Genomic DNA, 12,266 nt, shown 5'->3' on the forward strand with positions numbered 1-12,266 from the left:
ATTATTAACAGGATGCCTAGCACTCGCCATTAGTAGTGAAATGATTTTGACATGTGAGCTGGATGGATTTCCCCTTTAATTGTGCTTGTGATTCACTGGCAGATTCATTTTCCTACTCTGGACATCCGTCTGTCCTACAATGACATTCAGCTCTTCTTGGCAATCGCCAAGTCCATCCCTACTGCAAACTCTTCACTGCCCCCTGACTCTGATACCAGCACTGAGCCTGCAGCTACACTAAAAGACCGCTTCAGGCAGAAGACTGAGGCCATCATAGGTATGTGAGGTTTTTGTCACCGTTCATCAACATTTGTAGTCGGGATACATCTTGAATTGTTCGTGGAGAATAGAATATTTTTTCTGTCATTGTACAAGTAAAACAAGGTTAAGAACGCCTACAACCAGATGAATTCATGTCATTTTATTTAAAATTTGATAAGGCGGCTGATTAGTTACAGTGATGTCAACCTGTTATTGAACTGCTTATTACTGTTTTCATAAAAAGCTGTTCATAAATGTGTTTTAACTCCACAGAGGGCCAGCTGACCCGTTTACAAGACCTTGGCTTCAGGAAAGAGGACTGCAAAAGAGCCCTGATCCACTGTAAAGGTAAGTGAGACCTTGTACACTGTTCTCCACACCTGCTAACCTGACAGTAGACTTTGAGTCTTTTCACCATTAATTAATAAAAATCTAAAAAGTGAGTTTCCACCGGGGTAAAATGTGGAAGCTTGGAAAATTACAGGGTGCAACCTCTCACCTGTGGGACCATTTACCATACCTGAGACTCTGGAGGTGATGCATCACTCTAAATCGTCGGGTGATACAGGGGAATAGCGCTGTGTGTGCGTGCGTGCGTGCGTGCGTGCGTGCGTGCGTGCGTGCGTGCGTGCGTGCGTGCGTGCGTGTGTGTGTGTGTGTGGCAAAGAGCCGCAGGTCAGGAGTGACTCACATGCAAATTAGGGCCGGTTCGGTGAGATAGACCTGCCTCATTTGGGGTATTTGACCCCTAATGGAAACGTACCTATTGTAAAGACGGAATAATGCATCCTGCAGGCCAGCTGGACCAGGCTGCCACGTGGCTGCTGGAGAACGCTGAGAACATTGTGGGTCATGCCAGAGCCAGGGCTGACTCTGGCTCCAGCAGCCATTCAGCCCCTCTGTCTGGGGTGGAGGTGAAGGCGGAGAGTGTCTGCATCTGTTTCATTGATGACTGCCTGGACTGTGACATACCACTGGCTGAGCTCACTTTCTCCAGTAAGTCCTAATTTACATCAGCTACAACTGCATAATTAAATCTATGATGAAGAAATTTGTTTTTCTGACAACAAGTATTGGAATTATGATGCCAGATTAAAGGTTCCCTGTATAATGTTCAGAAAACTCTAAAGCCAAAACTGAACATTATTGGGTTGCTTCATGTTGGTGTAATGCTGTACAATTAATTACAATTAGAAAATGCAGTTCCTACAGCAAATGATTGGGAATGCTTAAATGCTGAAGATACACTGCAATGCTGGCTTGAATATGTAAGAAGAAGCTGAAAGTAAATAAAGTCATAGGGAAAATTGGAAACGTGGAAAAAAGTCAAAGTAAAATGTGAAAAAAAATATTAGAGAAAAGTGAAATAAAGCTATAGTGAAATCATAGTGAAAAGTATGAAATAATATATAAAATGCTTCATATTTAAAAAAGTATGAAATGTAGAAAAAAGTTAAATTGAAGCAGAAATGTGCTCAGAGATGAACATTTTAATATTTGAATGTTTTTTGAAAGTGATAGAATGCAGAAGTAATATGTAACTGAAAAAACGTAGAGAAGAAGAATCAAATATAAAGACTCATGGGAATGCTTTAAAGCATGCCCATGAACAGTGCCAGTTGTTACTTTGAGGTTAGCAGACTCTATTTCTAAGCTAAAATCAGCTAATGTGGTGTCCTGTAGGCTGTAAGCACCTCAAGTGCCACATTTCATCTTGCTTAGTGTTTGGTGCTAAGCAAACATTGCTTTTATAATTTAATCATTCTTATAATTTAATCTTTCTTCTAATGTTCACTAATGTGGCTGTTGTTTATTGTTATTGTAACAGTACTTCACCAAAAAATGAATAAAATAATTTACTAAAAAAATAATTGTGCATACAGGAAGTTGAGGGTGAACGTCTTGTATCTCAGCATGATTGTGATCTGCAGGCTGTTTGTTATTGCAGGGCTCTATGTGCTGCAGCGCATAGGTTCCACTCAGGAAGGTAATGCCAGCTTCACTCTGTCAGGAGACTACTACAACAGAGAGTTGTCAGGTAATACCATTTACCTGTGTGATGTTTCAATAATATATTGTACACACTGTACACAACCATCAATGGAATTCAGCTCCCTGCCTGTCCAGACCTATCAAAACCTTAACAGATTAATTAGAATTCCAAGCAAACTGCAATGGAACTGAGGTAAATTGCTTTTTATGAATGGTGCACATCTCAGTTTAAAGTTGCAGGGTGGTAATGGTGTGTGTGTGTGTGTGTGTGTGTGTGTGTGTGTGTGTGTGTGTGTGTGTGTGTGTGTGTGTGTGTGTGTGTGTGTGTGTGTGTGTGTGTGTGTGTGTGTGTGTGTGTGTGTGTGTGTGTGTGTGTGTGTGTGTGTGTGTGTGTGTGTGTGTGTGTGTGTGTGTGTGTGTGTGTGTGTGTGTGTGTGCGCGTGTGCGCGCCAGGTTGGGAGCCCTTCATCGAGCCCTGGCCGTGCTTCCTGTCCTGGCAGCAGCAGGCTGCCGGCCGTCTCCACCCTCCACGTTTCAAGATGGGGATTCGAGCCAAGCAGAGACTAGACATCAACATCACTTCTGTCCTGCTGGGTGAGTAAAGGCTAGAAAATGCTTATCTGGACATTCTTTGCACAGGCTGCTCATATGGCTGAACACTGTTCTGTCAGGTCGTTAGTAATTATCTGGTCCTTCTAGAACAATACAACACCACCAAGAGCTCCTGGATAGCTGACTACTGTAACGAGGAGGAACAGACCCCCCAGTCTTCACCCCCCCTGCCCTGGAGGGGCTCCTCAGTTTCCCCACCCAACTTTGTACAAAGTGAGTTCCATCTACACACAGTACCACAAATTAATCACTGGGTAGTGAAGTACTTCTTCAGTGAAACAATGGACAACAAATGTTAATTTATTATGAAAAATCAAAATGAAGAACAGATAAAAAGGCTAGGGCCACCCCACTTAGTTGATTAGCTGATTGGATGTTTTGTTCTTACTTGACTTATTAATCATTTTTGGTAAACACATCTCTGTTAAACACAAGATTTAAAGCATTTACAAGATTCTTTGTGGGCAAACTCTAAGTTTTAGAAATCTCTACATTAAATCAACTAATGAATTAGTCGACAAAATTATCATTGTTAGTTGACTTAGAATTTCATTAAGACATCCCTGGAATAGCCAGGTGACTGTTACGTATACTGAGGCTTAGACGGCCTGTAATCAGGGCTCCAGACATTTTTTTTTTCACCAGGACACTGTAGCCCCCAACTGAAAATTTTAGGAGCGCAACCAGAAACGTTAGGGACACACGGTAAATCAATAATAGATGCAGAAATTACAATGTGCTGTTTCAAATTCAGTGTCACATTTTTATTGTGCACTTTTGAAGATGCAACATAGAAGGTAAACCGACACGGTATGAGCCGTATCTACAATGACTGATCAGCTCAGTCTGTGTGTCACCCGGGGCCTCATTTATAAAACGTGTGTAGAATCCTTCCCAAAACATTGCGTTTGAACAAAACCATGAATGTGTTGCGCAAAGAAACCCTGAGATTTATGAAACTTTGTGGCGCACATTTGCACGCAATCTTTCCTTTATAAATATTGATAAATTCCCACCTGTGGTGAATTGTGCAGGGATGATCTCTGCCTCATGCCATCCCACTATCTTCCATAAATGGCGTATGCTAAATAGCTCCCCTGCTACCTCACTGGCTGCGCTGGGCGGAGAAATATAGGCAATTAATCAGTAAAACACTGTTGATTTCTTCCCATAGAGCTGAAATGAAAACTATTTTGGTTTAGTAAATTTCTGCAGTCACTTGGCTCTGGAGCTGGAGACAGATGGCAGAGACCGCCTGTCCCAGCGCATCACAAACGGAGGCTTCGGGTTTGTCAGGTGGCGACACTGTGATTATAACTTGTGGCCTGATGTTAAAGAAGCTGCGGGGCTCATGTGTTAGTGTTATGGTGCTGATGGCACTATCTTCTTACAGTGCTTACATATCGTTCCTGTCTTATCTGTCACTCTGTTGCTGTTTAATCGCACACTCATATTTGGTCGCGGTCTAGAGCCCTGTAACAGCAACAGTCCAGTCATTGACTCCCAGTTGTTTGCAGCATATTAGGCCCTTGTCAATTTATAAGTTGTATTAGTTGACTGTTTTTTTAGGAGTCCCTGGAATGTTGCAATATGATTGCATATAAGTGTGCATGCGCGAAAGTTGCATGCTACCTGTAACTGCTCCGGTCTTTGAGTTTGCTTTTTTTTTTTTACTTTCTTAACTTTAATTTTCTTTTGTTCATTCTGTTTCTTCATTCTAACTTCTATGAAGTTCTTCTATGAGGTTACTTTCGCTAGTTTTTTTTGTTTCCTTTTGTGCTGTTTTTATCAATGCCTGGCATAGCGGCCAGACCAACTGATATTCCACCCGAATTTTGGAGAAAAACACACCGGGGACGCAGAGGTAGGAAGCAATGTTGGGGCAAAAGAGGAGGGTCGAAAGGGGACGAGCTTATGGAGAGGAAAAGATTTAAGCTGTGTCTCCCCTCTGTTGTTATGGGCAATGTACAGTCTCTCTACAATCCCCAAAGCAATTTAAAAGTTATTTTCTTAGTAGAGGCTGGCTCATTCATCTTTGTGTAATATTAAATAAACATACATATGGTAAACACAAACATTTATTAACAAATTAATAAATGCAACAACCAAAACACAATAAACTAAGTAAAGCTATAAGCAAGTGAGTGTGTGTGTGGCTGTTGCTCTTAGACAAAAGAGGACTCAGATTGCTCTTTGTTCTGCTCAATTGAGTTGGTAGGTTCAGGGCCTAGGGACAACGAGCAGCTGGTCACTGGATCCAGCAGGAGCGCATCGAGTTGAGTGTGGAGATTCGAAGAGAAGAGGAATCCAAGAGAGAGAGAGGAAGGGGTGTCCTACACTTTTATAGACACTGATGATGCCATCACCGGTCAGCCAATGAACTAACAGTTTGGGGGTCCCTTGGACAATTCACATTTGGGTGTGACCTGTGGGGGAGAAGGTTGTATTGCAGGCCTTTGTTTCAGCAGGCTGAGGCCTTCTCATAATCAAACTGAAAGTTCACGTTAATCCAGAAATTAACAATCATCTTTGGGGTGCCGGTTGCACCTACACCGTTCACAAGGCCGATAATGTCACTGGAACCCTTTGTGCTCCATGTGCCAATGACCGTCGTTGGAGTGACAGTCTTTGGGAAGTAGGTTTCGACTTTGTTAGTGCTTTATTAAGTCTTAACGACAGTCGGAGTCACAGGAGGCCATTTGTAAACAGTTGTTCTTTGAGGTTAGATTGTTGAATCTCCTGGGAAGGGATGAAAGGGCAGCATTGTAAATTGAAGATAAGTGGTGTGTCCGACCTCCTCCTCTGTTTAGTGATGATTTCTCTACTTTTGCATGGATGGCTTCTTTTAGTCCTCTTTCAAACCATCTGTCCTCTCTGTCCAGGATGTGGACATTGTTGTCATCAAATGAGTGGACTTTCTCCTTGAGATGTAAGTGGACAGCAGAGTCCAGGCCTGAGGAGTTAGCTCTCCTGTGTTGGGCCATGCGTTTATGCAGTGGTTGTTTTGTTGTTCCAATGTAAAGATCTTTGCATTCCTCGTTGCATTGGACAGCATGAACCAGATTGCTTTTGTGGGTGTGTGGTGTTCTGTCCTTGCGATGTACTAGTCTCTGTCTGAGTGTGTTACTGGGTTTGAAATACACAGGGATGCAGTGTTTGTTGAAGACCCCCCTGAGTTTTTCTGATACCCCAGCCACATACAGAATGAGTCCAGGCTCCGGTCTATCCTGGACAATGTCTCCCATCCTCTCTACGACGCACAGGCCCAGCAGAGGAGCACCTTCAGCAGAAGACTCCTCACACCCAGATGCACCACAGAGGGCAATAGTCCACCAAGCACTGGTCAACCAAAAAATCCTTAGCAGACCAAAATTTCATTGGTCCATTGGTCGCAGGAAAAAACAGACATTTGGAGCCCTTGTCAAAATTAAGTTGAAATCTATGTGACCTACGGCTAGTATTGGGCCTTAAAGGCTGTAGGGCTTTTTTGTTGAAGGGCTAGATACAGGAAGTCGTGACATTCACTCACTGTCAGTGTTGGTTTAGTTTTTTTTAACATGGCAGGTCCTTTGGCTGTGGATCGCGGTTAGACAGTTAATAATTAATAGCCAATCATGTCGGGAGAGACGTCTAAAATATGGAATCACTTTGAAATGTGTATAACCCCCAAAAAGAAAGAAGAAGAAATACTATCACTCATCCACGACGAACATGACCTACCACCTTAACATGTAAGTAACGTTAGCCTAGCCTAGCCTAGCTACCTGCCCATGTTACGACAGTCTTGTTGCTGATTTTTTCTGACACATTCAGAATTAGAACCTAAAATAATTTGCAGGTGAAGAAAATCCTTTGTCGGGGGCAGCACTAAGAACAAGCCATATCTATAGGCAATAGCGAAAAAGCAAGCATGTTCAAGCATCAGCTTTTTCACTGTAGTCCTGCCCATATAAATTTCTGCCCTACACTAATATCAGATGATCGAGGATATACAGAAAATATGCTACTCAATTAATTTTCATGTTTCATACATCTCATCTCATCTCATCTCATCTTCAACCGCTTATCCGGGGTGGGGTCACGGGGGCAGCAGCTTTAGCAGGGGACCCCAACCTTCCCTTTCTAGGGTCACATTAACCAGCTCTAACTGGGGGATCCTGAGGCGTAACCCAGGCCAGTGTGGAGATCTAATCTCTCCACCTAGTCCTGGGTCTTCCCCAAGGCCTCCTACATGGGACATAGAAATAACTGTAAATTGGTGTTTATACAAAGCTCAGGTTACACTGCTACAGTTTGCAAAGCAAACACTTTTGGTCACTGTGGCCTCGGGAAGAAGCCCTGGGTTCCATTCCCAGTTCTGCAGGGCCTTTCTGGTTAGAGTTTGAATGTTATTCCCATGTACGGGTGGGTTTCCTCCAGGAACAGTTTCCCCCCACCACCAAAAACATGTATGTTATGTTAACCCTGCTACATTTGGGGGGCCATCTGGAGGGCTAAATAACTACTACCCCTCGATCCTCAAAGACTTGTAGTCCCTGGAAAAAAAAACCCAATAAGAACTATTTGGTTCATTCAGCATATTGTCTGTGTTAAAAGAAGAAGAAGAAGAAGAATTACTTTATTTATCCCGCAACGGGGAAATTGAATTTTTTTTCAACAAAACACAAACACATGAAGATCAGACAAATTAGTTTGCTGACGTAGAAAAAAAGCAACATGATGAGACGAGGGCAGCCTCTGTTCCCTGTAGTAAACACACTGAGCACCCTGTTCAGTGTGTGCCCGCCCATTATTTAACACTTAAATAACTCATAGGTTTTGTTCCACTGCGACCGCATTTACTGCTTCACAATATGCTGCTGCATGTTGGATTAAATACATGAGAAGGAAAATGAGACTTAGAATGCCTGTCTCCACACTAAGTCACCTGTTTGATGTGTTTGATGGTAAATATGTTGTGCTTTAGAACGTAACAGCAGTGGAACTCTCTCTCTTTCTGTCTCTCTCTCGCTCTCTGTCTCTCTCTCTCTTCTCTCTCTCTTTATGAATGCAGCAAAGAGGTTGAAGTTCCTTTTAGTAAAATGTCAGAACTTAATTTAGAACCTAGTCCCTGCGGTTAAAATAAGCTTCCTAGTCTTTTGGAAAAGTTCCTGTGGTTGAAGAGCCCTTTAAGTAAAAGAGTGCCCCTTTAAAGGAAAGAACTCGAGGGCACCTGTGCCTTGTATGCTTTTTAGGTCTCACAGCCCGAGAAGAAAGCAAGCATGACCATATAGTACTAAAGTTAGTAAAGGCCAAGCACACTTATCTTTGGATTGGTTTTCATTTTTGTTTCCAGCAGATCTCAAGCTGTCCAAGAGGAGGCAGCCATTTGTGCCATATGCTCTGCGCAACCACACAGGATGTACCATGTGGTTTGCTACTCTGACTACAACCCCCACGAGGTAGGTGTAGCCTTATAAGGATTATACCAGGATTCTCACTGAAGGTGAACTGACCTGAGCCAATCAGGAAGCCAGGTGCATTTGTCATTTTGAAAAAAGCCATCCTGTGCATTAGGCTCAGACAGAACACTAGATGGCTTGGTAACACAGTGCACAGGTGTCAAGTCAGCAGTCTTCCCCATGATTGTGAATGTGTCTACCAGACTGAGATTCCTGTTTAGGGATGCATCGATCCAACTTTTTCAGTCTTGAAACTGATGTCTGGGCTCTGCATGTCGATCGATACTTGATACAGATCTGATCCTGTTGTTGAATTAATAGACTGTACACCTCACCATGTGGAAGAGACTAAAGGTTTCAGGCTGGACTCAAACATTACTTTCCTAACTTTGTTAACCAAAATGTGAGAAATTAACACTTACATTAGATACAAATCCCGAAAGCAATTTCAGTCAAAAGCAACTGGAATTGGTTATTTGTCTAGGAAGACGTTTCACCTCTTATCCAAGAGGCTTCATCAGTTAATTTACGCAACTTTCTACATTGGAACAACAAAACAACCACTGCATAAACGCATGGCCCAACCAGGAGAGCTAACTCTTCAGGCCTGGACTCTGCTGTCCATTTACATCTCAAGGAGAAAACCCACTCCTTTGATGACAACAATGTCCACATCCTGGACAAAGAGGACAGATGGTTTGAAAGAGGAGTAAAAGAAGCCTTCTATGCAAAAGTAGAGAAACCATCGCTAAACAGAGGAGGAGGTCTTAGACACCACTGTTGTTAAGATTCAATAGAGTATTAATGAAGTCAAAACCTACTTCCCACCAAAGACTGTCACTCCAACGACGGTCATTGGCACTTGGAGCACAAAGGGTTCCAGTGACATCATAGGCCTTGCGAAAGGTTAAATACCTGGATCTCTACACTAGTTAGTTGGTCCAGTCCCAGCCTGTTCAGTTGCGTACATAAACTGAGGAAGCCTCTTGGATGAGAGGTGAAACGTCTTCCTGCCAAATAACCAGTCCAGTTGCTTTTGATGGGAAAATGCTTTGGGGATAGCGATGACCTGGACAAATGAGAACATTCACAGGCTGATTAGAAAAAAATGTACTGAATTGTTATTTATTTATTCATTTGTTTGGATTTCGATAATTACAAGTTAAATGAGGTGACCTGGAGCAAAAATATTATTGTTACAGTAATTTTTGGAGAATAAATGACAATGACACCTATTTTTATTTGTAGAAAATTTGGAATACTGGAGGGCAAACTATTTGAACAATGCCCTCCATTGTCACTTTTTCTACTTACAAAGCTCTTAGAATATGTTGTTTTTGTTTGATATACCCCATAACACTTAACTATTTCTGTTATAAAGATATATAAAATAGAAGGTTCTCTCCCCAGCAGACAAACACTTTGGATAGAAAACAATCTCAGAAAAGGCTAATCTATGTTCCCACAGGGTGGCACTGTCTCACAGTAGTAGCGCAGACTCCATCTCAGATGTCCACGGTCCAGGAACTGATGACACTCATAATGTCAGCCAGTGGAGAGAGGTGCTACCCGGGGAAGAGATTCCCTTCGAGTTTGAAGCCCGCGAAAAACTCCGCCACCGGTACAGCATGAGTAATTTACACACTGTCACTCAGTGATATAAGGTTTTGTCAGACTTGACTTTTATTTGTCTGCTTTTACCCTTTCTGTTATGCTTTAAAATGTCAGAAATCAGCTTGATTGCAGGGATTTGGAGAGGTGCCAACATCCTGTTTTGCCAATTTTACACACTAACTTAAAGGCTCAGTAGGCAGGAAACGTAGAAAAAGGTGATTGTTGAGTCCAAACAGGTCTCATCTGCCACCAGACAAACACGGGACAAACACATCTGATGCACACACACTTCATATACGCGCCGACAGTCCCTGCCCGAGTCAATTGGCAACTTGCCAAAATCGTTTTTTTTTAAACACATGAGCAATAGTTAATAGTATTTATATTTAGGCAATACTGAACAGTGCTGAATGAGTTCATTAGACGGCCAGGGTGACTGAAATGGATAATTAACTTGTGTTCACCTGTATCAGTATGCTTTCACATCACTCATTTCAACGGTCCCGATCGTGATTGCAATTGTAAAAATTATAGAAGGGAATTTACTGTCACTCTTTGCAAACGTGTAGGTATGTGAAGGCGTTTGAGGTGGAATAGTATGATTTGGGACTCTAACGTAGCAACATGGACCTGATCTTGTATTAGCAGCAGCCGTAAGCCTTTGGCTACGGTTTGCAGGAGGCTAAGACTACTGTCACGGGATAGATTCTTTGTAGGCTAAAAAGCAAGCCTAGGAGAGATACAGAGGTCTGACAATCTCTCACATCACTTCATTTACATTATCCCCAGGGTTATGATTGAAGTTTTTGCCTAATGCTGCCAAAAATAAGCTGCCTGCTGAGCCAACTTTTTTGCTAGATTACCATTAAACATGTACATTTACATTGGTGATATGATTGTTCATTATTTCAAAGATTATGACAATGTATCATTAATCCCTTGCTGCCTCCTCTGCTGCAGACACACTCATGAGTTGAAACTGCATCAGCTGCTGGTCCGGGTGTGTGGATGGGAGCAAGTCAAGCCAGTGTCTGTAGACAAAGTGGGCGTTTTCTTCCGTTATGCAGCTCCAGACAGAAACAACTCTTCAAATACTGTGAGGAAAAGTCAAAAACTCAAAGTTCATGTTTATAAGGATTTCTGACAAATCTGCCTAGATGTGAAACCTTTACTCTTCCACAGGTTGGCAGTCCTATTAGCAGAACCAACATCATCCACCCACATGTTTATGTAAGTCTGCCAAGTCTTTTCTAAATCAATGAGCATTTATAATAGAGTTTATTGCCACAAGCGCAGATGTGATGCTCATTCTACACAGGGCCCGTAATCTCAATAACATCTTAAGCTCCTTACTTACTGATATAGGAGTAACTATTTCTGTCCGTCCTAATTTAAGGACTCCTGCATAGCATTTTAGAACTAAAAGCCCCTAAATCTGTGAAAAGTTAGTAGTTAAGAGAACTTGTTATCCACGTCATAATCACCTCCACAGTTTAGAAACCTTTACCAGATTTATTCTGTTATTTTTCAGAATTTTAAGTGAATATCCGCTGTTTCTATACCACTTCTGTACTAGCATGATTTTTTAAAATAACCAAGGCGCAAAAAAAAAAATCAGTGAGCAAACTTAGAGAACACTTTCATATAGCTCCCAGTTATTTGTGTTAATCTGGAACCTGGTGACAATTGACTTCATTGTTGGACACACCCTATTTATCTGGCAGCTCTCCTGGTTTCTTTGCAAGATGGTAAGCTGCTCTAAGGTAACTGAATATTGTGTGGACAGAGGAGAACTGGTCCAGAGTGCACTTCAGTGACGAGAGTGAGTTCAATTTATTTGGGTCTGATGAGAAACAATGGCCCTCATTTATCAAACAAAAGTACGTCAGAAAAATGTGCGTACGACCATTTACTGGCAAACTCCGGCATTTATCAATTTGGACGTGAGCGGGAGCTACGATCACATCTCATGTCTGGTCAGCGATCGTGTACGCAAATTTCAGCCTGTGTATTTGCGGTGCAGCACAGCAAAATCTGGCTAAAAATAATTAACAAACCTCAGCTGTCATTAAGCATAATCAGTCACATATTAAGAACAGATCAAAACGGATTCTTAAACTTCTTACTCATGTGCGTCTGAAGGCACCATCCATGAATGATTACTCATTCATCATCGCAAAAACTAACACTCGATAAAAGTTCAGGTGATTTGTGATGCCAAGCTATCGCTTTTAAACGTGTGCCCGGTGGCCAGGGGGGGACACACGCGATTCTTTTATATTTCAAAACAGCTCGGCTCCAGCCCCCCGCAACCCCGACAGGGACAAGCAGTTGAACATGAATGAA

General features: G+C 42.2%; 1 protein-coding gene across 5 annotated transcripts in view; it reads left to right on the forward strand.

Moving 5' to 3' along the window:
• vps13d (vacuolar protein sorting 13 homolog D) overlaps positions 1-12,266 on the forward strand; it is a 223,510-nt gene that overhangs the window by 128,387 nt on the left and 82,857 nt on the right. For 3 of the 5 annotated variants that reach the window (XM_083919727.1, XM_083919728.1, XM_083919730.1), the window contains exons 34-43: positions 103-277; positions 535-609; positions 1,057-1,257; positions 2,210-2,299; positions 2,707-2,847; positions 2,953-3,078; positions 8,201-8,306; positions 9,775-9,927; positions 10,881-11,016; positions 11,103-11,150. In XM_083919727.1, the coding sequence (XP_083775853.1) occupies positions 103-277; positions 535-609; positions 1,057-1,257; positions 2,210-2,299; positions 2,707-2,847; positions 2,953-3,078; positions 8,201-8,306; positions 9,775-9,927; positions 10,881-11,016; positions 11,103-11,150 (1,251 nt within the window). The remainder of the gene's footprint in view (positions 1-102; positions 278-534; positions 610-1,056; positions 1,258-2,209; positions 2,300-2,706; positions 2,848-2,952; positions 3,079-8,200; positions 8,307-9,774; positions 9,928-10,880; positions 11,017-11,102; positions 11,151-12,266) is intronic. The other 2 variants (XM_083919729.1, XM_083919731.1) reach the window with 1 other exon arrangement.

Source organism: Echiichthys vipera (genome assembly GCF_963691815.1).
Source record: "Echiichthys vipera genome assembly, chromosome: 9".
In the NCBI taxonomy this organism is placed as follows: domain Eukaryota; kingdom Metazoa; phylum Chordata; class Actinopteri; order Perciformes; family Trachinidae; genus Echiichthys; species Echiichthys vipera.